The sequence below is a fragment of the Bos javanicus genome, chromosome 22 (assembly GCF_032452875.1).
Source record: "Bos javanicus breed banteng chromosome 22, ARS-OSU_banteng_1.0, whole genome shotgun sequence".
Classification (NCBI taxonomy): Eukaryota; Metazoa; Chordata; class Mammalia; order Artiodactyla; family Bovidae; genus Bos; species Bos javanicus.
In genome coordinates this window covers 17,919,777-17,945,900 of record NC_083889.1, presented here as the reverse complement: position 1 = coordinate 17,945,900, position 26,124 = coordinate 17,919,777, and the positions used below count along the sequence as shown (strand labels likewise).

Sequence of the window (26,124 nt, the reverse complement as noted above, 5' to 3'; positions counted from 1 at the left end):
TCCACAATTTCGAGTTGCCTGGGACAGCCTGAAGAAATGGCCATTGTGGCACTACCGAGGATCTCTCTAGATGTGTGTATGTCCTCTGCAATCTGGGTGCCTGGAAAGAGCAGGAATGGGACCGAGGAGGTGTGTTCCTCATCTATAAAGTCCCAGAAATGAGTCTGGCAACAAAAACAGCACAAATAAAGGAGAAATAATGTTGACACAATCAAAGGACATCTCATATTTCTCAGCATTTTCTGTTTCAAAGTATTCTGCATCCCAACACCTCTCATAGCATCCTGAGCATCTACATGAACCAAAACTGCCAAAGGGCAGCTTCCTCCCCCAGATTCAAGTACGGAAGCTTTGCGGATGTCAGAGGACCCCATGGAACTCTGGGCTTCCCTTCCTTTCCTTCCTCTTCCTCTTCTCTCCACTTCCAGCTCTGCTGCCGCCTCACCCCCATAAACCAAAAGTGCCCTCACCAGTCTCCTTAAAGAAGGAGTCTCTGCCATGCGTGGCTCACAGAGAACACCATTGGTCATGCATGTGCATGTATGCTCAGTCGCTCGTCATGCTCGAGTCTTCATGGCTCCGTGGACTGTAGCCCGCCAGGCTCCTCTGCCCATGGGATTTCCCAGGCAGGAACACTGGCGTGGGTTGCCATTTCCTTCTCCAGGGGATTTTCCTGACTCAGGCATCTAACCCACATCTCCTGCATCACTTGCATTGGCAGGTGGATTCTTTACCACTGAGCCACCTGGGAAGCCCATTGGTCATGAATAAAATGTTCCAATTACATAAAACAAGAAACCCCTTCTCATAAGAATGAAAAGAAAAGCCTTCTTGCATTTGCTACCTACCATCTTTAGGGTGCTAATTTATCTTTAGAGATTATTTCCCTAAAGTTATCATTGAGCGTGTCGATTTTAACATGTCCCAAATGACATGCAAAATCCCGGGCTGGATGAAGCACAAGCTGGAATCAAGATTCCCAGGAGAAATATCAATAACCTCAGATATGCAAATAACACCACTTTAAAGTGAAGAGGAACTAAAGAGCCTCTTGATAAAAGTGAAAGAGGACAGTGAAAAAGCTGGCTTAAAACTCAACATTCAAAAAACTAAGATCATGGCATCTGGTCCTATCACTTCATGGCAAATAGATGGGGAAACAATGGAAAGAGTGACAGATTTTATTTTCTTGGGCTCCAAAATCACTGCAGATGGTGATTGCTGCCATGAAATTAAAAGACACTGGCTCCTTGGAAGAAAAGCTATGACAAACCTAGACAGCATATTAAAAAGCAGAGACGTTACTTTGCTAACAAAGGTCTGTATAGTCAAAGCTATGGTTTTTTTCTGTAGTCATGTATGGATGTGAGAATTGGACCATAAAGAAAGCTGAGCGCCAAAGATGTGTTGCTTTTGAACTGTGGTGTTGGAGAAGACTCTTGAGAGTCCCTTGGACTGCAAGGAAATCAAACCAGTCAATCCTAAAGGAAAACAGTCCTGAATATTCATTGGAAGGACTGATGCTGAAGGTGAAGTTCCAGTACTTTGGCCACCTGATGTGAAGAGTCGAGTCACTGGAAAACACCCTGATGCTGGAAAGACTGAAGGCAGGAGGAGAAGGGGATGACAGAGGATAAGATGGTTGGATGGCATCACTGACTCGATGGACACAAGTCTGAGCAAGGTCCAGGAGTTGGTGATGAACAGGGAAGCCTGGCATGCTACAGTCCATGGGGTCGCAAAGAGTCGGGCATGACTGAGTGACTGAACTGAACTGACTGAAATGGCAGCCCACTGAATGCAAACTGGAAGCTTCTCCCCAAATAATGCTTAAAAGGCTTCCTTCTCTTCTCCTGAACACCACACTGCACACCATGCATTAAAAACAAGAAGCAAGCCTTGCACTGAAGAAATGTGTTTAACCTTCTATAGCCCACTGTCCTCCAAACTCATCACCGATGAGCACTTTTCCATGTGCCACATCCTGACTTCTTGAGGGAACTGGTCCAGGCAGCAGAACCACCTCAGAGTGTATGCAACTTGCATGGCCCAACCTGATTCTACCTTACGTTACAGTTTCCACCTGATCTTCTCTCTCTCTCCCATCCCCACTGCAGTCTCCTTGAAGGCTGCGATGGGGCCTCCTTCTCTTCATATCAGGCTAGGGGTTCTCCACCTCAGCACTACCAACAGTAGGGGCTGGATGGTTGTCTGCTGTGGAGGGAGCTGTCCTGTGTATTGTAAGATGTTTAGCAGTAACCCAGACACCAGAGCCCCCCAGTGGGACAATCAAAAATGTCTCCATGGTTTAGTCGCTGAGTCATGTCTGACTCTTCCAACCCCATGGACTGTAGCCTGCCAGGCTCCTCTGTCCACAGGATTCTCCAGGCAAGAACACTGGAGTGGGTTACCATTTCCTTCTCCAGAATGTCTCCATGCTCAGCCATAAAAAAGAACAAAATAATGCCATCTGCAGCAACATGGACGGACCTAGAGATTGTTGTACTGAATGAAGTAAACCAGACAGAGAAAGGCAAATATCATATGATGTTGCTTATATGTGGAACCTAAAGAAAAAGGTACAAATGAACTTATTTACAAAACACAAATAGAGTCACGGATGTAGAAAATAAACTATGATTACCTGGGGATAAGGTTGGGGGAGGGATAAATTGGGATACTAGGACTGATATATACACACTATGATGTATAAAATAAATAACTAATAAGAACCTGCTGTATAGCACAGGGAACTCTACTCAGTACTCTGTAATGGCCTATATGAGAAAAGAATCTAAAAGAATCTTTAAAAAAAAAAAAGAGTGGATATATGCCCATCCATATGTATAACTGATTCACTTTGCCATACAGCAGAAACACAACAGTGTAAATTAACTATACTCCAATAATTAAAAAAAAAAAAAAAAGTGTCTCCAGATATTGCCAAATGCCCCCTGGGGACAGTTCTGACCGTGGTTGCAGTCAGATGCTGATGTAGAGCATCAAGGTAAGCTTCCCAGAGCCCCACAATCAAAATTTGTGCTAACTGATTAAATACATCAATCTCCTGCATTTCGAAGAGAAAGGGAGGCTTCCTCTGAGCACGCCTGGCTGTGAAGCGCTCAGGCAACTGCCCTGACATCTCCCCACTGAGCCCCGCCCCGCCCCACCGAGGTTGTGATGCAGCTCACTTGACCTAACAAGCTCTACATCGCGTGTGTTCCGGCATCTGAGATGCAGCCTGCCTAAGGGGACCGGGCCAGGAAGGGAGGGGAGCGCTTTTCCTCTCACTCTGGGAATTCTGGATAGCTAAACCTTAACAGCATGACACAAAGCTGCCAACTGCTTTTGTTTTTAATTGTCAGAGGGAAGCATCAGGCTTTCAAGTCAGCCTATGAAGCCTCCCCAGGACGCTTTTCTTCTTCCAACCCCAAGACGAAGCCTTGCCAATAGATGTCAATCTCTCCAGCCCGAGGGGTTTAAGCTCATCCTCTTTCCCCCCAAGTCCTGTCCACCAGTTTCTTGAAGAAAACTTCCAGCTGTATTTTAACTTCAGGATGAGTGCTAAAGTGTTTACAAATTGCTGAAGCTCTGAGACTCATGAATCTTGGGAGACAATTTCAATAATTCTTTACAGCAAGAATCAGCAGACTTTTTAAAATAAAGAGCCAGATAGCAGATATTTTAGGCTCTGCAGGCCTCTGATCTCTTTTGTAATTACTCACTTGCTGCTGCCACCCAAACGCAGCCACAGACCACAGTAAATGAATAGGCATGGCTGTGTTCCAATAAAACTTTATTTACAGAAGCAAGTTGTGGGCCAGGTTCAGCCCACAGGCTGTGAAGATTCCTGACCTAGAACATCTCCAATGATGAACCAGCCTTTGCCACCCCAATGTGGTGGAAAATTTCTCAAGAGAAAAATTGTGCTGTTCTTTTTACCAACAAAAGTCATACCAAATTCCCCAGAGACAGATTGAGGTGCTGATTCCAAAGGCCTTTTGGTCTCCAGTTACCATTTGTCTGCTGCTAACCTTTTCAAGTTACTAAAGTTAAACTTTGTGCTTGCTTTCCAAAGCGTAGATGCTGCCAGCAGGAGACTCTGCCTCTCTTTTCTGGAGGTTGATCTCACTTGTCCCCATCCCACCCCTCAGGAAAATATGCAAGTCATGCAAATGCAGCCAAGAGGACCACTGCTTGAGCTCTGACCTGGAAGACGATCGGAAAATTGGCCGCTTGCTGATGGACTCCAAGTATTCCACACTCACAGCCCGGGTGAAAGGCGGGGACGGCATCCGGATTTACAAGAGGAACCGGATGATCATGACCAACCCCATTGCCACAGGGAAAGATCCCACCTTTGACACCATCACCTACGAGTGGGCTCCCCCTGGAGTCACCCAGAAACTGGTAAGACAGCTTCCTGCAACCAAGTGGTTATTTCCCTTCTCTTGTAAATAGGAGTCATGCCATGGGTTCCTGAATGTCAAAGACAAGGGAACACAGGTGCAAGGTTATAAGAATGGTAGGAATAGCTATGGTTTCATAGCTGCTCCTACCTCTGGGATCTTGAAGTGAAAACTATCTGGGCCTCATTTTTCCTCATCCATGAAATGGGTAGAGGTGTTCATGGGAATTCCAGCTGCAGTACACAGCTGCTTATGGTTCCCTTTGGGCTCTCTGCTTCTGAATAGAGGATGCTTTATCCTTCAGAATTCTCAGAGTGCTTTTCTTCATCCGCAAGTTGTTCATTTTCCCTCAAAGTGATCTGGGATGTGCCTTTTGCAAGCCTAGGGGAGAACACAGGAACCCTCCTCTCTTCTCCCTAACTCCTGGGCTTAGAAGGGAGTTATGCCAGTTTACTTTACATAACTCTGGGGAAATGGCACCCAGAGAAGGACAAAGCCTAGAGAGAGCAGGTGATTTGCACAAGTCACCCCCCTTCAGCTTCCAACTAAAAGGACCCAAGGAAGGTCCCCGTGAACAAGCCTTACCCCAGACAATTAAGTTGGGAAGCTCCAGACAGCAGGGTCAGAATCATCAGACGTGAGAATTTAAATGAAGCCCCAGGTAGCATCCCATGCAGGCCCCTTCAAGACCCAGAGCAGTGGACTAGTGCCCCTCAAATTTCCACAAGTGCAGAAACTATCTGGAGAGCTTGCAGAAACACATCCAGCAGGCTCAGGGATGGCGTGCCAAGCTCCCAGGTCATGCTGAGGCTGCCAGCTCCTAGACCACATCTGAAATAGCAAGGACCTAGGTGATTTCTACAGGTTAATGAGATTTTAAAAAGCCCTACAAGGTTAGCAATGCAGACCTGCCATTGAATCCCATCCCTCCTGGGAGAAAAGAAGTGCCTTTCCAGTCCTGTGCGGCCCTGGCCCTGCAGGCTCCTCCCGCAGCTCCTGCCTTGCACCCTCACTCAGTACCGGGCAGTGCGCTGACCTCCTGCCTTCCTGCCCTGGACCACTCTAGGCTCTTGCCCTCCTCAGGGTTTGCACATGCTGTTTCCTCTACTTGAAACATCCTTTCCTGGCTCTCTGTATAGCTGGGTCCTTCTGTCAATCAAGCCTCAGACGGGCCTCACCACACTACCCCATCTACAGTTGACGTCACTCATCCCACTAGAATTTTTTCTCTCTCCATTCTCCATGGTCTCCTTAGAAGCTCTTTTATTTATTTATTTTTTATTGAGGGATAATTGCTTTACAGAATTTTGCTGTTTCTGTCAAACCTCAACATGAACAGCCATAGGTATATCCTTAGAAGCTCTTATTTCAAGCTGTCCTTGCCTCATGCAATCCTGTGCTTCATTATCACCCAGAGCATGCGCACACGTGTCCTGTGCATGGTGCATCCTTCGTCTCACACTGTGCAGAGTGTGCAGCGGGCTTGATGAGTGTTTGTGCCCACGTGACCTCCCAGCCAGTGACCCACCACGTGTGGTCAGTGAGCGGGCTGGACCTGCTCCGTAAAAACCCTTGTGACTGGCCCACAAACAGAAGCGCAGGAATTGAGAATAAATATCGGGAACCTCTGTGGCAACTGACACCCAAGTGCGTGATGGCCAAACAAAGCTCTTGTGTGCACAGCCTCCCGTGGCCTGAGAACCATCTCACCAGGCACAGTGAGCCCACAGATTGTCCTGCAATCCAAACCACCCAACAGAACCCCAAAACAAACCTTGATTCTTTACCATAGAAGGTTCAAGCCTGTAGTTTAAGGGAGGAGGGGTGCAGAAATCCCTTCTAGATAAAGCAAAGAGAGACAAAGTTTTGTTTTGTTTTTTTAAGCTTTGCTTTTTGAGAAGCATACTTTCAAAGAACATTTCAGCATGCATGAGGTGCCTGAGCTTAGCCACCCGGTGAGGTAGGGGTCAGTTTACCTGTGAGGGGACACAGAATGGTTCACTGCCCTTTGCCAGCATGAGGGGGTATGCAGGGGCAGGTCGGGGGCCACAGAGGGAGGCATTGAACAACAGCAGTGCCGGGTTCCGGTGGTTCTGAAAACAGATCTGCCTCCAGCGCCTGGGCCTGGGTGAACCATCACTGGGTCTTCAAGATGTTAGTGGAAACTAAAGCAAGAAGCTCATAAAAGAACCGGCTGTGGGCGACAGGAACTGGCTGCTGAAAACCTCAAATGCTTCAGCCCCAGCCTAATCAGAGGAAGGCATCGTCGGGCCGTGATTAATGCCGGCTCATAAAACCGCACGGGATAAAGGCCCTTCTGTCTGCCCTGTGTCTGGCCTGCCTGAGCAAGTCACATTTCTGAGATTGGATGACTTTCCTCCCACTCACCCTTCCGACTTTTCCTTAAATTACCAAGTGATCGGGACAGATTACATTTTGGAAATGGCCTGAATCTTGCTCTTTATCACCCTTCCCAACCAGAATAAAAACCAGAGAAATGCTTGAGCTTTTAAAGACTAAAGTCATGATAAACCTAATTGCTAGTATTTATTGAGTACATACTGTGAGCCAGGCGCTATGCTAAGAGCTATACATGCACGGAAAGTGTTAGTCGCTCAGTTGTGTCTGACTCTTTGCAACCCCATGGACTGTGGCCCGCCAGGGTCCTCTGGATAGAAGAACCCGGGTCTCCAGCATTGGCAGGCGGATTCCTTACCATCTGAGCCATCTGGGGGAGGGGGTGCATTACTGCTCGCATTTTACAGAGGAGCAAACAGAGCCTGGGGGGGAGTCCATGCAGGCCTGGCAGTCTCGTGTGCATCGTCTGCCCCTGAACCCAGGGCAGACACCACTGCTCAGCCTCCCACTGATCCATTTCCCACTGAGCCCTATTGGACTTCAGCATCCTTCTCAACACCGCACTCTAGGCTGCCAGGACTGACCAGGATTTGCATGGAATGTGAAGCCCATTTACTGTCCTTGTCTGACAGCTGGAGAAGATCAGGAAAAGCAAAATCGGGACTGGGCCTTCTGACCTCAGAGTCCGTGTGTCTCCTCCTGCCCAACCCTGGGAAAGAGCACCTTTATCCTCCACTTTTCTCTCTGATCTTTGATTTGTCTCCTGGTAAAGCCTGATTCTGGGAACCTCTTCCCCAAGAATTCTCCACCAGAGGGCAAAGCACCAAATGATTCAGAAAAGTCATCCAGTCTTACACCAAAGATTGGTTTAGGACCTAAAGCAGTCTTCCCAACTGATCTGAGAAAAGGCCTCTTGCTAAAGGTTTTGGGAACATGACCTTGGTTGGCTTCCTAGAGAGATTGCTGATTCTGACCCAATCTCTCTTTCCATCGCCCCCTTCCCAAGTCCATGCCAATGATGGCAACTGTCTGAGAGCTATGCTGAGGTGGGTTCTGACACCCTCATTGGGGTTGATTATTAATGTCTGCCATGTGTGAGTGAGTAGGGAGTGGTAGCATAGGCCTCAAGCCAGCCAGGATCACAAAACACACACCAGCAGCAACCAGAGGCTGGGGCCTTGTCAGTGCAAAGGCAGAGAGCTGGTACCCAGCTGGGGCTTTAAGCTGCAACAGGAAAAGTAGGTCTGTGTCTCCAGGATGCCAGCCAGGCACCCCTTAGCTCTGCAGGTCACACACATGGTCTCAACCACAGGGTTGATTTATAAAGTCAAGCAGGGAGGGGTGCAGGCCCTAGAAGGTGGGAGCCACACAGAAATCCAGGGCCTGGGCATCCTGGCACCAGTCAATGCTTCCACAGAAGGCAGCAGCCACGGGCCATGGGCATCAGGCCATCCGGCGGGAGGGTTAGGGTCAGGGTTGGGCACAGAGGTGGGAAACAGTAGCAGAGTATAAACAATTTGCATTTCACACTTTCTCAAGCTGTGTGGCCTTGACCTTTATCTCCCCATACCTGGGACCCACCTGAGTGTAAGATTTCTACTCATTTTAAAGAAAAGCAAGCCAGCAAACTAATGAAAGGCCAATCGGACGGTTATCCATGGCCATATATATAGTCAGATAGTCTACCATCTATCCCAGCTGTATCAGTGTGGAAATGTTATTGACTTGAGACCTTGTCGATTCTACTATTAGAAGGGGCCTTTGCATATTTTAAAATTAATAAACCATGAAATGCCTTCTGCCTATAAGGATTTAATTATACTTTGCTAAGAAAAGCGATTTTAAATGAGATTTTTTTTTTTTTTAATGAGAAGCATTGCCATGAGGTAAACGAGGTAAAAATCTTCAGTTTTTAAGGAAACAAAATCCATGTTGCAGAGCCGGCAGATCTAAAATGAAAGTCTACTGAAATTATCCCATTCTCATCAAGCATGTGAAGCTGTGTTTACGACTTGGGGGAGAGTGGAAGCTTGTTCAGGCCTCCCTTGGGGGTTCCCCAAAGATTCACCCCTTTTCTTCCTTGAGACTAATCCTTGGGTTTTCCAGAAACCTGCAGGAAACCACAGGTCTTGCCAGGGCTTAGATCTCCCATGCCCGGGTGCATGGGAATCACGGTGCTGGGTCTCCCCCTCTCCAGGGCCTGCAGTACATGGAGCTCATCCCCAAGGAGAAGCAGCCGGTGACCGGCACCGAGGGCGCCCTCTACCGCCGGCGCCAGCTCATGCACCAGCTCCCCATCTACGACCAGGACCCCTCTCGCTGCCGCGGACTTTTGGAGAACGAGCTGAAAGTGATGGAAGAGTTTGTGAAGCAATATAAGAGTGAGGCCCTAGGTGTGGGCGAGGTGGCCCTCCCCGGGCAGGGCGGCTTGCCCAAGGAGGAGGGGAAGCAGCAGGAGAAGCCTGAGGGAGCCGAGACCGCACCCCCGACCACCAACGGCAGCATCGGTGACCCGTCCAAGGAATACGTAAGTCTCTCCCACCCCTCCGTCCATCCATCCATTCATGCCTCGGGTCTGGATGAAAATGCCCAGGTCAGGGCTGCAGGGTTAGGGCCCCAGCTCCAGGCCCTGTTCCTTCATTCCTGCATCCATCTATGGTCATGGTCCAGAGGCGGTCACAGACAAGCAGACCCCACCAGCTCAGAGAAAGGGCATCTCTCCTTGCTCAATGGTGAGGGTGGGCTTGGGGGAGGAGGGGAGGCCCCCTCTGGCCTTGCAAGAGTCACTAGGAGTCCCCCAGGCCTTTGGGCTCTTCAGGGGATGCCTGTGTTGCCTTCAAGAGGTGAGCATGCCCTAAAAGAGGTGAGAGTCTCAGAGCACAGCACAGTCAAAGGACTGAATGAAGTGCCAGGTGGCTGATGGTGTGGTACTGGGGGGCTGGCAAGATCAGCAGAGGCACATTTCCTGAAGAGTCATGCACTCCATCCATCCATCACTCAAGGATCCATTAGCCTGTACTGTCTGCTGAGATCCAGGAAATTAAACAAGCAGAGGACCCTGTCCCCATACTGGGATGTCATAGACTTAGGACTTTACTCCAAGGGCCATAGAGAACAGTGGTGGGCTTGAGACTGGGGGCCACGTGGGGCTATCTGCTAAGTTTCATGGGACCCCCAACCCCAACCCCCATCAGTCAAGAGGCCCTGTGACTCTACGTGACATTTGGAAATATGAGTCCCAATCCATCAAGCAAATCACCTGCCTTGCTGGCAACAGGCAAGAGTCACCCACGTTAGCCAGGAACCCCAGGGAAATGCCCACCCAAATGATGCTGTCACTACATCAAGAAGGGGTTTCTCTTCTCTGTAACTCACACTTGCTATCCGAAACCTGCGTCCTGCATTTCCAACGCCCACCCCATGGGCACATTCATTTGGGATTGCCATCCGATGAACTTGAAGACAAAAGAATGAAACTAATTTTCCTTAGCACAAATTAGTGCTGGTGTTGAAAAGACCTGTTTCTCAGGAAGAATTCACAACCCAGGAATTGATTTTTAAAAATTACATGCAGTGACCATGTTTTCAGACACCAGCCCCCTACCCAGCCCTGCTCTCTATCCACTCTCCAGTAGCCATCGCCTCTTAACAACTAAGTACTGTGGAATTCCAAATTGGAAGGCAGCTTCTTTAAGTCTGTGACATCTCCCAGTTGCCATTCCCAGGAGAGAAATGCTGATCTGAGAACGTATTTCATCCTGGATTCCACATGTTTGGACAGCGTGGAAGTAGGGCAGAGGCAGCCTAAGATCCCAGGTCCTTGGCAACAGCCAGCTCTAGGAAATGGCTCTGACACTTTAGAAGCATTTAAACAAGACCAGACAGTAAATAGGGAATGCACAGGAAGGTGATATTGGTGGGTTGAGCTGGTTAGGGAAGACAGACTTTTCCTTCCCTTGTAGTTGTTGTTCAGTCGCTAAGTCGTGTCCAGCTCCTTGTAACCCCATGGACTGCAGCACGCCAGACTTCCCTGTCCTTCACTGTCTCCCAGAGTTTGTTCAAATTCGTGTCCATTGAGTCGATGATGCCATCCAACCATCTCATCCTCTGTCTCCCCATCTTCCTCCTCCCCTCTATCTTTCCCAGCATCAGGGTCTTTTCCAATGAGTCAGTTCTTCGCATCAGGTGGCCAAAGTATTGGAGCTTCAGCATCAGTCCTTCCAATGAATATTCAGGATTTATTTCCTTTAGGATTAACTGGTTTGATCTCCTTGCAGTCCAAGGGACTCTCAAGAGTCTTCTCCAGCACCATAGCCCCTTCCTTTTCCTAAACCTGATCTTCATTAGATAACTAATTGTGTCACTACTGGACTCACATCCGTTACCCCCTCTAGACACTGAGGTCCTGTCTTGTCTGTCTCTGTAACCGAGGGCTACAAATCAAACCACCCCATCTCTGCAGCAGGTACCACTGATATAATATACAGAGAAGGTGCTTGATAATTATGTGATGCATGAATGAATGAATGTTGAAACTAAATTGATCCTCTAAAGATGGGGACCACTTGGGTGGCTGTTTTGCTTGAGAGGACAATGAGATTTCAAGTTTACATGCCTTGATCATCTTCTGTGTGCTACATGCTACGTTCACCACTTTCATGTCTCGGATTAATTCAGACCGTTACCTGGTGGGTGGATTTCACAACCCTGTATTATAGGTGGGACTTCCCAGGTGTCGCAAGTGGTGAAGACTCCACCTGCCAATGTAGGAGAGGCAAGAGAGGCGGGTTCAATCCCTGGGTCAGGAAGATCCCCTGGAGGAGGGCATGGCAACCCACTCCAGTATTCTTGCCTGGAGAATCGGACATGGACAGAGGAGCCTGGTGGGCTATAGTCCACGACATTGCAAAGAGTCAGACATGCATGACTCTTTGCACACATGTGTTGCAGGTGAGGACTCAGGGATTCAGAGAAGATAGGTAGCTTGTCTGAGGCCCCATCGTTTCTGGGGGAGAGTGGGGTGGTCAGACTCCGGATCTGATACTCTTTCTACTGTGTGATGCTGAATATAGAACCCTGCCTGTTACCTGTATTTAACTCAGTGTTTATCTCCTCAAAGCCAGGGAGCAAATTCTATTAAGGTAACTAATAGGCTGTAGACTGTGTGTCCCTGGCAGCCCCAACCCAGGGGGCAGCATATCAAGGAGACGTGGGTGCTGGCCGGCCTGTGTGCTGGGCTCCCCTTGTTCTCATAAAAGGGCAGCAGGACAGCCTCCAAAGCCAAATGTCAGGCACAAATCTGACTTTAGCTCCCCTGAGGAGGGAAATGAACTTGGCTAGAATCCATCGGGGCATTCAACCTAAGAACCTGGGTACAGGGAGGAAGCATAGAACTGACATTCCAAATCAGTGATGTGTGAAAGAGGAGGCAAAAAGAAGGACATGTGACATGCAGTACACTGGAGCTACGACTGTAACACACCACGCTTCGTCATCCTGATGGTGAGCGTCAGTGCTGTTGCTGGCCTTTGCTGAACCAAGGAGAGTGCTAAGCAGGGAGCATCTGATGTAGAGCTCCCAGCCACAGGAGGTGAGGCTGTGGGGTTCAAACCAACCTCTGTCAGCCCCCAAGCCCATCTTCCTGTTTCCCAAAGCTTATTGCCCAGAAAGCTCATGGATATGAAGCTATTAAAGGGCCACATGGCCGTGTAAAGGGGACATCAGGGTTTCTTTCAGGCTGGACTTCTCAGAGCCTTCAGAAGACTATGGCAATGTCTAAAAGCACCTGGCACCCTGGCTAAAATCCAGCAGGCTGGGTCCCACCCCAGACTGGTGGGTGCAGGTGGGGCCTAAGACTCAGCATTTCCAACAAGTCTCCAGTCTGATGCCAATGCTGGGCTGGGGGCCACCCTTTGAGAACCACTGCTATAGAGGGTTGAAAATGACCTGATGTATAAGCTCGGCCAAAACGATATCGCCAATGAGGGTCCGTGAGATGCTAACATGGGCGTGTTCTAGACGTGTGTGGCCTCCCCCTGCCCGGCTTCAGGCGTCCAGCTTTGAGAACACTGTCAGCACTCTCGAATTCTTTGAACTGCCCACGGGGAGTTCAGGGAACACTTGCAGATAATACAGCCCCCCACTCTCTCCCGGCCCTGATCGCCCCAGCCGGGAGCTCACAACACTCTGCTCTCAGCAGCCAGAGGCCAGGAGCCCCACCCTCGGAGCCTCCACAGCCTGCACCCCATGGTGGTCCTCCCCGGCGCTCACTCGGCTCCATCCTGAGGCTGGGTAGCCTGTTACCTTGGAAACCTTGGGAGGAGCCTGGACCACAGTGACCCCAGGGTCGGACTGCCGACTCCTCCCTCCACCAGACTGACCAGACCAGAGGAGCATTCCTGCCAAAGCCTGTTCGGAGTCATCCGTATGGAATCCCTGCCCACGGGCTGAGTGCTGGGTGAAGCCGGAGAGCGGCGGCATGGCAGGAGCAGCGGGTCCCTGGAAGTGCCACTCTGACTCTGTGCTTAGGAGAGGTGGCAGCATGGGAAATGACCATAAGAGTCAGCCCTCTTCGTGAGGAAAAGTCACAAAGGAAAATCCCAGGTACCAGCTTGTCAGCTGTCACTCTGAAAGCAGGCCCTTTAAATCACTGAGGCCAAGTAAACCCCCCAATATTCAGCCTCCCTCTCTCTCCCTGAGTTGTGCGTGGAGTGAGGAAGGGGGCTGGCATTGCACAGCAGTCTCATTCATCTCTTTGAATCACCCGAACAACTGGTGAGAGAGGGTGGGGTTGTTATACCCATTTTACAGATGTGGAGTCTGAGGCACGGAGAGGTTAACTGGTTTGCTAGTGAGATTCCAGCCCAGGTCCTTCTGCATCACTAGCCCTGGGGGGTCTCGGCAGAGTGAGGACAAAGCAAAGGCGCGGGGACTTCTGTTTGTTGGGGTGAGAGGCGATGTGTGGACTCACAGCCCAGACAGCAAAGAATCTGGGGGCAAGTCAGGAACAAGGGAAGAGCTTGTCTGCCCCACTCCAATCCCACCTGCCATGGGTTCCCAGGGGTCTTGGGGACTTTGAAGCATCCCATGGTCAGGAAGCTGCCCACCCCAGCAGCCTGGACTACTCCACAGCCGCACGGCAGGGCCCCGCATCCAGCTCCCAACCCCTCCCACCTGGATGGATCCCACAGACACCGGACCTTGATGCACTGACCGTGAACGGCTCTACCAGACCATTGCCCTGCGTTTACAGAGCCTACTGGATATGTTCTCAGAAATTAAATATACAGATTTCCTGGGCATGGTCATCCTGCCCAGGAATTTCCTCCCTTCTCTACACCCCAAACTTGTAACCGAAGAAAGAAGCAAGCAAGCCAGGACATAGCATTTAATGTCATCTCCGCCCTTCCGTATTTTTCATTCCTGCCAGGAGCCCCCCAGCTCCTGCCTCACAGGCCAGGCCACGGCCCCAGAGAAGATTAAAAGGAGAACAGACTGAAAGAAGCGAAGACATTTCTGGAAGTCGTAAAGATGTGTTCCTCAGGTCCCAAATGACAGTGGACCTCCCCCGACCCCGTTTCCCCACAAGAATGCACAGAGGAGGGACCGGAGGCCTGGGTCCCCTCCCTCCCGTGAGCCGGCCTCGCAGATGGAAACTTACAGCAGCTGGCAGCTCAGCCCAACTCCAGGCCTGACGGGGACATATTTGTGGGCAAGGGACTTCCAAAGCTTGGTCAGAGCAGATGTTTGGCTTGTGGGCTGGCAGGAGAGCCAGTCTCTCTCTGCACACTTGAAACCACCACCCCATGCCTAAGAGCCCCATCTGAGCTGAGGACCGAGGGTCAAAGGCCCAAGAGGCAGCCCTCCCAGTTGCCATGGTTACCAGGCTCCTCCACATCCGCCTGCCTCCTCCTTTACGGCGGAGATATTTTAATGACATTAAAGGAGATTTTCTTTTCCACAGAAAATTCCTTTCATCCCACTTTTGATACTATAAATACTTCTCCGTGTTGCCACATAAGGCTTCACAATTATCTTGCCCCGCCCTGCCCCCCTTGAAGTGGGCCGCGTAATAGTCCATTGACTAAAACAGGGCTTTTATTTTCCTGTTGGAGGTTACTCCGTGACAATGATGACATGGAGGGTGGTGTCGTCTGCCACTCACTGACGACCTATGTCGTGCCAAGCACCACGCCAGGGGCTTCTCATGGCTGTTTTATTCAATTCTAAGAATTACTCGACAAAATAGACCCTCCCCTAGCTAGTCGTCTAACTGGTGAGTGCTGAAGCCAGAACTGGAACGCGGGCCAGCCTCACCCCAAACCCCGCACGGACTCCAAACAATGGGAGCTCCCCGACTTCCAGAGCTCCCAGGGGGCCTGGGCACCATGTGAGGCTGCTGCAGTGGAGATGGCCACACATGAGCCTTGTCCCTACTCTCCCTCTGTAAGGACACGCTTGTCAAAGGGGGACCAAGAACACCCCAGGCCGACAGTCTCTCTTCCAAGTGTAGCATTTAAGAAGACTTTGTGGCTCCCACCTCCCCCTTCAGCAGACCACCAGTGAGGGAGACTTGGTTACACACCTGACATTCTACCTCGCTTGGCAGAGCGCCCCCTGCCCAAGGACCTGGGCTGAGAAGACGTGGGAGGCAAAGCACGGGGTGGCTAAGCACTTGCCAGCATCAGTGCCCGCCTTGTGTCACAGAGGAGGACACTGAGGCTCAGACAGGCAGCCGAGTCATCCAAGGTGCCCCCAAGAGGAAGCAATGCTGGGACTCTGTACAAAAGCCCAGGACCCTGACCACTGCGCCTGCACCATCCCATGCAGTCTGCACCTGAAGGAGCCGGGGAAGATGCCGGTGTCGGGGCCCGGAGCACAGGGGGCGGAAGATGCCCGCCACAACACCGGGCCAGGAAAGAGCAGAGAGACGGGGCAGGGAACCAAACTACTCTGGGATGCACGAGGTTGCAAAGCCAAGATGGTGAGTAATCACCATAAGAGGAAACGGGGAGATGCTGTTTATGAATAAATTGTTGAGTATTTGTGTTGGAGGGAAGCCAGCGCCTGGATTCAAGGCCCTTGTGTTAATATTTACTGTGTTATAGTGGTGAGCTTTTCACGAGGTAATCTGAGTTTAGACTGGGGAGACCTTTGGATAAGAGCCTTCCAGAAGGGAAGGGCATGATTGGGACAGAACTGCTGGCCACCCTGACGGAGAGGCTGTGGCTGGTTTGCAAGGTTCTCGGGGCCTGCAGACTTGTCTCTGAAGGCTAGCATGTCTCGTCCCTGGAGGTAGTTCTCTGGCCGTGGGACCTGGGGCCACTGGCCTGGACCTGCTGTTTCCTGAAACGCGGTGTGTTGGTTACTTCCACTTCGGAAGCCTGAATGACTCTGCGTGCCCGCATGCGCTGGACCTGTTACCTAGGGCCACGCAGCAAACCACCCCAGGATGCAGCAGCTCAGAGCACTGATGTCTGTGTTGCTCACAAATCAGCAGTTCGGGTAGGGCTCAGCGGGCTAGCCTGTCTCCGGCCATGATGCTGGGAAGACGGAGAAGGCTGGGGCTGAACCATAGCAGGGGCCTTGGCCTCTCCCTCTATCTCTGTGTTTTCTCTGCGTAGTTGCCCTAGAAAGGGGGCCTCAGGATTTTTTCCCAGTCCCCCGTCTCCGCCCCCACCAAAACTCACAAAGAAGAGTTGGTGGAAGCTGAGCTGCCTTTTATGATCTGCCTCTGGAATCGACAGCATCAAGTCTGCCACATTCGGTTCTACAGAAATGAGTCACTAAGGCAGGACCCATGTGAACAAAGGAATCAGACACCCACTGGTGGGAGGAAGGTCCACAGAGCTGCCAGCATCATTTCCACACATCACAGTGGGCGGAACCCAGCCCTACAGGGTCTGAGCTTTCGAGGCAACTGAACCTAGCATGCTCCTCCGCTTTCTCAAAGCAGGTGTTTACAAAGACCCGAAGTACGGGATAGACAAAAGCCTCTCATTTAGACCCTTGCTTTCACCGTTTGAACAGGGACAGGGCGAACCTTCAGCGTGAAGAGACGTTCACGGGAGAAATGTCACGTATGTTCTACTTATGACAGGTCTGGGGACTTCCCTGGTGGTCCGGGGGCTAAGAATCCATGCTCCCAGTGCAGAGCGCCTGGGTTTGATCCCTGGTCAGGGAACTAGATCCCACATGCTGCAACTAAGACCCAGAGTAACCAAATAAATAAATATTTAAAAAAAAAAAAGAAAAGAAAGGTCTGTGCGACAGCTCCTCTCCCCAAGGGACGACAGTCTGAAAACTAGGTCACATGGCAACCAGTACATGGACGGATTCCCATGAGGAAGCTCTGATTATAGCCAGTTGGAAGTCTGAATGAGAACCCACTGACATGCCAATGATCAATGTTCTTCTCTGCTCCTTTTAACCCAGTCCCAAAGGACTTCTACTGGACCACGCTGTCTCCTCCAGAGGGGACATCGCCTGGGAACGACTATATTGAGCTTTCTTCAGAACAGTATAGAACTGAAGCATCCCAGGAATTCAAATTGACTTTTGCGCCAACTGAACCTAACTGGTGATGTCATTTTTGCTGAGTTTATATATATAAGGTCATGTTTAAATGCTCTATGACAGTGGTTCGTGAACTGTGGTCCCCTGATTACCCCAGCATCCCCTAGGAGTCTGCAAATTCCTTCCCCACCCCCAGATCTACTCATCAGACCCTGCAGGGTTGGGGAGGTGCTGTACCTCCCTGTCTGGAACCGGAGAGCATGGTCTTAGAGGGGGTACGATGGGAGAAGGAGACGAGCAGGCCTGCCAAGCCAGGGACTGGTTGTAGCCGAGTCTGGGGTAGTGACAGGATGGAAGTCGCCTGACTTAATTCTCTGGCCTTGTACAGAGAGAGAGAACAGACATGGAAAAACAACAGAGCCCGCGGGTGGGAGGAATGACCTCCTCACACTCCACATGCCCTTGGTCCTACTGAAAGGAACCCAAGCCTCCAAACCAGAAGCAGATCCTGCCTGAGACATCGTTGTCATCTTAGGCAATGGATTTAGCTCCTCTAAGCCTCAGCTTTTTATAAATAGGGCTGGGTAGGGATGACAGTAGATTTTAGCTAATTAGTACTGAACCGTTATAAAGTTCGTTATTCTAGGATCTCACTTAATCCATGTACCAGGCCTATGATGTTCTGAGTATCTTTAGTAGTATTTTCCATTTGACAGATGGAAACTACTAAGGCACAGAGAGGTTGGTTAACTTGCCCAAGGTCACACAGCTAGCCCCCTCCCCCCTCAAGCATTCACTGCAGTTTAGAAACTGTAATCCTCAGTACTGAGGATGATAGAATAAGTTTATGGAAAGAAAGGCAGCCCCCGGATCACGGGACCCAGGCAGGCTGGGCCTTTGGACTCCTGGTTGCCAGGATGCCCCTGGTGGCTGAGGGGCCGCCAGATTGATAGAACCAGGACACTATCAGATCTCTAATCCTTTGAGACCACAGGGAAGGGGGCATGGAAAACAGTTCAGAGGCAAGAAGAAATTGGTTCCTGACGCATGTTGACGGGACTTACTAATCAAATATCATGTTTTCGTAAAATGGCAGTGACGCTGTTTTCTTTAAAAAGGATCGGCTTAAAAGAAAAAGGACTGGCTACTGGTAGTAATGGGGTGCAGAGCAGGAATGCTGGGGGACAATGAGGGAAAAGACACTCCCCAAAGAGGCCCTGACAGAGCCCTTTCAGACAGTGCTCCCAGAATTCTCCCACGGCATGAACCAGAACTCGGCACTCTTGGCTTCCAGAACCAGCACAGGCTCCCCATTACCTCCAGAGTGAGGTCCCAACCCACAGTTCAGAGTCACCCGTGATCACCCCAGACTGCCTCTCTGCCTCTCTGAGGCACCCCTCACATCCCCCTGCTTCCTTCTGTGGGTCGCAGGCACCTGCCAGCACCACCACTCCCCCCACCCCGCCCACCCCGCCCCAGGCACACCCAGGTGATTTACATCCCTTCCTTTTCCCACCTCTGTGTTAGAAAAACAGCTGGAAATTTGAAGTTGGGAGCCCCACTGCTGTTGCCTGGTGATACCTGACCAGGCATGATGGATGGCCAGAAAGCCCTTCTGTGTGGGAGAACAGGGGCTGGAAACTTCATTCTGTGAAATATGGAAAGACAGATGGATAGGAAACTCACTTGGTTCTCAAACAGCCCTCGCCAGACAGCTGACACTTTGCAGCTATGCTTAAGAGATGTGACAATCAATGAATGTGGATGCGTTATCTGTTTTTCCCATAAGGCTTCACAGGTGGCTCAGTGGTAAAGAATCCACCTGCCAATGCAGGAAATGCAGGTGCAATTCCTGGGTGGGGAAGATCCCCTGGAGGAGGAAATGGCAACCCACTCCAGTGTTCTTGCCTGGAGAATCCCATGGACAGAGAAGCCTGGCGGGCTACCGTCTGTGGGGTCGCACAGTTGGACATGACGGAGCAGGCATACACAGGCAGGCTCTGATGAGTTCCAGGTGAGCTGGGGCTCAGTCATGTGCAAAGGGACAGGGTTTCGCTCTGGGGAGGAACTCACACACATCATTCTTGTGGGCGTAAATGAAACCACAAATCCAGTATGGTCCAGGGCACGTCGTCAGGCAGCCAGGACTAATTAATCAAACGCATTCCTATCTGGGCATGCGCTCAGCCACGGCTGTGCTTAGGGACCACTCTCAGTACATGGGCTTATTTTGTCACTTGGTTTTCTTTCCCTGATTATCACCATTTTAATTGTATTTCTTCATTTAAAAGAATATATTAAGTATGCAATTAAAGTATATAAATAAGACAAAGTGTTTAGGCTTTGACTATATGCCTACTCATCTTTACATAGCAAAACAATAAATATCTCTATTTGGGCTGACATATAATTAGTGCTTAGTAAGACAGTATGTTCATTTCAAGCCATGCGTCAACAAGCATTTCTATAGAGGCCAGGTAATCAATTAATTAGGTGTTATGGGCCAAGAGTTAAAATCAGTGATATCACATAAGAACTTTCTGTGGCAAAAGAGAAAATAAATGTCTACAACTTTTTGAAATTCAAAATAAAGTAGGATAATTAAGACAGGCTTTTACAGTACATGTTGTACTAGTCAACTCGGGCTGCCATAAAGAATATCATAGACCAGGGGGCTTAAACAACAGAAATGTGCGTTTTTACAGTTCTGGAGGATAAAAGTTCAAGCTCAAGGTGCTGGCATGATTGGGTTCTGGGGAGACCCCTCATTCTGGCTTGTAGAGGGCCCCCTTCTCAGTGTTTCCTCACATGGCTTTCCCTGTGAGTACACCCAGAGAGAACAGCAGAAGGAGCCAACCATCTCTGGTCTCTCTCCTTCTAAGGACACAAGTCCTGTCTGATTAGAACCCCACCCTAATGACCTCAGTTAACCTTAATGAACTCCTTAAAGGCCCTATCTCCAAATACAGTCACACTTTAGGGCTACAACATATTAATTGGGGGAGGTGAACCATTCAGTCTGTAACACAGGCCTGCTCGTGAAAAATGGAATTCTTTGGGGGCAGAAAAACATGCCAGTAAACTGGAGTTCAAACGTAAGATGCATTTGAAGCTGATGGTTCCTACAAGAACAGGCAGAAGCTGTGTTTGCCACAGCTGTGCCAGCACTGATGGAAAGACCACCCAGTGGAGTAGAAAGAACCTCGGCTTTGGGGTCAGGCTGGGCCCGTGTTGAAATCCCAGCTTTGCTTCCTGTCAACGGTTGCTACTCGACAGTGACTGAATCTCTGTGAACCTGGGTTCTGCCCTGTTTGGGGGGTGAGGGGGAGGGGGAGGGAGGGAGCAGGACATACAGGTCTCCCTAAAAGGAAAATAACTCGAGAAGGGAAAGTAACTCTCTTGGGTTTCCATAAGGGTATCAGTCAGGAGTGAAACGGAGAAGGCAATGGCACCCCACTCCAGTGCTCTTGCCTGGAAAATCCCATGGACAGAGGAGCCTGGATGGCTGCAGTCCATGGGCTCGCTGAGGGTCGGACACGACTAAGCGACTTCACTTTCACTTTTCACTTTCATGCATTGGAGAAGGAAATGGCAACCCACTCCAGTGCTCTTGCCTGGAGAATCCCAGGGACGGGGGAGCCTGGTGGGCTGCCGTCTATGGGGTCGCACAGAATCGGACACAACTAAAGTGACTTAGCAGCCGCAGCAGCAGGAGTAAAAACACCCACGCATAATACTGGATATACACCTGCCCCTGGGAGATGACAACCAGTATCACCTTCACCACTGGAGTTCTGGGGAGGGGGCGAGAACTCCAGAACAACTGGAAAGATTTTACAGATTGAGGATGCCGTCTGGATAGGATGTGATGAGAACAGCCATTTACCTCTGTGGTAAATACCAAATATTTGACCAGAACCCCTCCACGGTTATTAAAAACAAGGCAAGTCTGAGAAACTATCATAGCCCAGAGGAGCCTGAGGAGACATGGTCGCTATCTGTAATGCAGGATCCTGGATGGGATCCCAGAAGAGGAAAGGGACATTAGGTAAAATCTAAGCACATTTAGAGAAAGTTTGGACTTTAGTTAATAATAACATATCAGTACTGGTTACTTGATTGTGACAAGTGCACCATATTCATGTAAGATGCCAAGCAAACAGGACGGTGGGTGTGGGGTCTGCAAGATGCAAGAATCCTCTGCACTAGCTGTACAATTTTTTCTGCAAATCGAAAACTTCTAAAATTTTAAGTTTATTAAAAGGCAAACCCTGCACAGGTAAAAGATTCATTCAAAGTGCAAGTGGACCAGTGGGTTTTACTGTGTTGAAAACAGGGATGAGAGGCTGGTTGGTATGGTTTCAGACTCTGCATTAACTTGCTTCTGAGAAACTGCCACATGTCAAATTTTGATTAATAGCAAAGAAAAATAGTTCAATTATCTGGAAGGGCTATCTAAAAATGCCTTTTTCAATTCCTCAGAAAACCCCTTAATGCAAAAGATGAAAAGCTAAAGCAGTCACAGGAAGTGAGAAATTCTCTACTGAGCCAGTCATTAGAGGTCTGCAAAAATGTAAACAAGTCCACACTCTGACTCAATGTTCCTGTTTTGGAAAACACAGTTATTTACAATTACAAATATTTATATTGACATGTTGTTGGTTTTCTATTTTTAATGAATTAATAAGTAGTTATTTAACTTTTTCCTAAGTTATGATTTCTCATATGGTAAAAACCATGAGCTATTAACCCATATGAACAGAAACTCTTGGAGGTTCTCAATAATTTTTTAAGAGTCTAAAGGCCCTGAGAACAAAATGTGTGAGAATCACTGTCCTAAACAAATACTTCAGTCCTCACAACTCCCTGCTAGGTAGGTAGTAGTATTATTCCACGTTGCACGTGAGAAAACTGAAGGACAGAGAGGTACCGTAGCTTGCTCAAGATCACTCAGGAAGCAGAGGACTGGAGTTAACACTGGGACCCGGGTCATGATGCACTCCTGACGACCTGTGTCCTGGGGCTCCGCCCCCACCCTTCCTTCCAGGTCTGTGAGCTCTGCAAGGGCGTGGCCCCCGCCGACAGCCCTGTGGTCTACTCAGACAGGGCAGGCTACAGCAAGCAGTGGCACCCTGCCTGCTTCGTGTGCGCCAAGTGCTCCGAGCCGCTGGTGGACCTCATTTACTTCTGGAAGGACGGGGCGCCCTGGTGTGGCCGTCATTACTGCGAGAGCCTGCGGCCCCGGTGCTCCGGCTGTGATGAGGTGAGGACCTGTGTGGGTGGACGGTGGGGCAGGAGTGCCTCTGACTGCAGGAGAGGACCCTGAGGCCCAGGAGGGTGTGGTTTCGCCAATGATGTGATCCACAGGTAGGAAAACTGGGGCTCAGAGCCCCCTTCACACTCTCGGCCTCTGTTTTCCCATCTGCAAAATGGACAGAAATTAGTTCCTGCCCCCAGGTCTGTTGGGATAGGTGGGACACAGAGCACCTGTCAAATCTTATCCTTATCCAGGCAAGAGGCCCGGCACTTAATGAGTGCTCAGAACATCATGGGGTGCGCCCGGAGGCAGACAGAACACGGTCACACCTGGCTCTGCATATGGGTCCCTAACTCCTGTGTCACAGTTTTATCACCTACAAAATGGGAGGGTAACAGTGCCCACCCCATGCAGTTGCTGTGAGGACAAACGAGATCATGCCCGAAAATGCTTTGCATGAGCCCGACCTAGTGACTAAAAAAATAGAAGCTGCCATGACTCTTAGAATCAGGTAATACACGATGAGACAACAGTATTATTGTAACATGTAGCATCAACATAACACAAGCCAACAGTTAGAGATGCTAGGAAAGGGGCACAGCTCTCCAATATGGGTTTAGACTAGAGGCACTCATAGGTGTGTGAATAGTGACAGTAATAGTTACGGCAGTAGCAACTACTGTCTGCATGCCCTTGGTGACGGGAAACTCGCTACCTTCACGTTTGGCACACATGAGGGTTAGAAATGCCTTCTTCACTTTGAGCTAGGATCTTCCCCTCCCACCTTCCACATGTTGCTCTCTGTGAGAAGTTCAGTTCAGTTCAGTCACTCAGTTGTCTCCGACTCTTTGTGACCTCATGAATCGCAGCACACCAGGCCTCCCTGTCCATCACCAACTCCCGGAGTTCACTCAAACTCACGTCCATCAAGCCAGTGATACCATCCAGCCATCTCATCCTCTGTCGTCCCCTTCTCCTCCTGCCCCCAATCCCTCCCAGCATCAGAGTCTTTTCCAATGAGTCAACTCTTCGCATGAGGTGGCCAAAGTACTGGAGTTTCAGCTTTAGCATCAGTCCTTCCAATGAACACCCAGGACTGATCTTCTTTAGAATGGACTGGTTGGATCTCCTTGCAGTCCAAGGGACTCTCAAGAGTCTTCTCCAACACTGTGAGAAGTTAAGACCCTGTAATCCTCCTACATCGCAACTGTGTGAGCAAGAGCATTAAGAAGGGAAAAGGGCTGTGAGCAGGCCTAGGCCCCAGCTTACATTTTAAGGACCACAGTATGCTTGCGGTAACCCCTCCTCGTCCTAATGTGCTGTAGACTTTTCCGTGATGTGCCGTTTACATCTTACAACAGCCCTTTGAGGGGAAGGATTCACTATCTCCATTTGACATCTGAGAAAAGTGTAGCTCAGAGGGGTCAGTGCTAATCACACAGCCTTGACTTTATCTCCGTTACCATTCCGAGTACTCCATCTGCATCAACCCTTGGAACACAACCCCTGGGCTGGGTGGTATTTATATCCCCATCCTACAGATGTGGAAACTGAGGCACAGGGAGGTTGAGAAATTTGCCCCTAGTCATGCAGCTGTTAAGTATGTAAATGAACATTCACACTTGATCCCTGTTTGACCTCGAGATGAGAAGTCACATTTAACCAGTTTGCTGTTCCGCTCTCTGGCTCCTCATCAGATCGCACAGATGTTCCAAAGTTTACTTTGTTCCAAGCCCAAGTAACGCTGGGTGTGCCTCGTCTTGCAGACTGGCCATTGGCCACTTGGCTGTAGTGAGGCGGTCTTCACCAGCTCAGAGCACAACTGGGCTTTGGATTTGACCCACAGAGCATCACAGATGCCAGATTCATAAAACCTGCCAATAGCGGAGGGTTGTGTGTGTGTGTTTTTTTTTTCCATCCGAGATGCTAAGATGCAACCATGATCTTCATCAAATACCGCACTTAACTGCCTGACACTTATGTCAGCTTTCTCCATTGAAGCATTTAAAGGACAAAACAAGAATGGGGGAGGAGGGACCACCATCTCACATGCCCCGTCTCCTCGAGATAGAACCTGAGTTGTACGTGTCTTCTGCTCCCCTCCCCAGATAATCTTCTCAGAGGACTACCAGCGTGTGGAAGACCTGGCCTGGCACCGAAAGCACTTCGTGTGCGAGGGCTGCGAGCAGCAGCTGGGTGGCCGGGCGTACATTGTCACCAAGGGTCAGCTCCTGTGCCCGACATGCAGCAAGTCCAAACGCTCCTGAAGGGCTGACTGCCCACGGCCGGAACCCACAGGATCCTGCTGAGGAGGGGAGCCCAGTGCGCCAAGGCCATCCTAAGGGTCTGGTGAGACAGCCAGCAACAAGAACAGTCATCTTTTTTTCAGTGGGAATATATATATACACATATATTCTAGGTTGGGTGGTGATGGATCCTTCAGGGTCAATAGTTTCGAAGCCAAAGATGTGCTGAGAAGTCTTAGGATGCAGTTGTTTTGTTGTTGTTGTTTCCCTGCTACCAATGAAAGGCATCCTGCCAGGGCTCTCTAGGAGGAGCTTCCCAGAATGCAACTCTGAGTGATCAAATCCTGTAGCTGTAGGGTGTGCGTGCTTTCTCGTGAGTGTGGAGGCTCCTCCAGGAGCAGCCTGGGATCCCAAGGATCTTTTGTTTCCTCCTTTTCAAATGGAATTTGAATTTTAAATAAAAAAAATAATGTTGGCATGATAAATACACCAATAAAAGTTTTATGAAGTGCGCATACACTTTGATCTTATTATTTCCACGTGGCCAGCATTTCAGGGCATCTGTTTTGCCCCAAGACCCTGAATGCTGGCGCTGGTGGCAGAAGGCCCCAGAAATGCTGGTGTGCCTCTTCTTCAGCCGTGTCTCGTCAGACTTCTTTGGGGACTGTAGGTCCTCAGGGCAGGACCCCCATGGCCCAGTTCCAGGTAGCCCCAGGGCATTGATGGAAATGAGAGTGCTGTGTTTCACGGGAACCTAAAAGCAGCCTCTTAGAAACTTAGGAGCAGCAATTCAGTGCTCTCAGAGCTGAGGCAGGTGATGAGTGAGCCCCTCTGGGAGTGAGACCAGGTAGAGTGTTCAGAAAGGGCCACCTAAGCTCACCTGATGGGTGCCACGTGGGATATGGTGACCAGTGCAGGCTGACCTGAGTTATAGGGACTTCATGAGAAATCACTCCCTGTTGTAAATGTTGCCAACCAAACAGACCAGCTCATTGGCTAGTCTCTCTTTTATGACCTCAGTGCACTTACAGCCTCCAAATTCATTTCCTTCCCACAGTTTCAGGAAAAAAAAGACATTTCCCTCTCTACTGGGGATTTAAGTGTAAAAAGACCCGAGTCTTAGTAGCTCACAGTCCAGTCAACCATGGCCTCTCTTTCTTAAACTGCCCATCTGTTGCCCATTTTCTTTACCTTTACCACCCAACTTCCACTCACATCATCTTGTCTACAATAGCCCCGTTCACGTGCTTTGCAAGCTCGATGAAGCTATGGCCACGCCCTTCCCAGGTGGTCCTCTGTGTCCAGCTCCTCTCTCCAGCCACCCTGCTTCTCTTCCATG

General features: G+C 49.8%; 1 protein-coding gene across 1 annotated transcript in view; it reads left to right on the top strand.

Moving 5' to 3' along the window:
• LMCD1 (LIM and cysteine rich domains 1) overlaps positions 1-25,302 on the top strand; it is a 57,035-nt gene extending 31,733 nt beyond the window's left edge. The window contains exons 3-6 of the mRNA XM_061396346.1: positions 4,155-4,410; positions 8,965-9,294; positions 22,330-22,545; positions 24,648-25,302. Coding sequence (XP_061252330.1) covers positions 4,155-4,410; positions 8,965-9,294; positions 22,330-22,545; positions 24,648-24,806 — 961 coding nt within the window. The 3' untranslated portion in view covers positions 24,807-25,302. The remainder of the gene's footprint in view (positions 1-4,154; positions 4,411-8,964; positions 9,295-22,329; positions 22,546-24,647) is intronic.
• Positions 25,303-26,124: the final 822 nt, after the last annotated feature.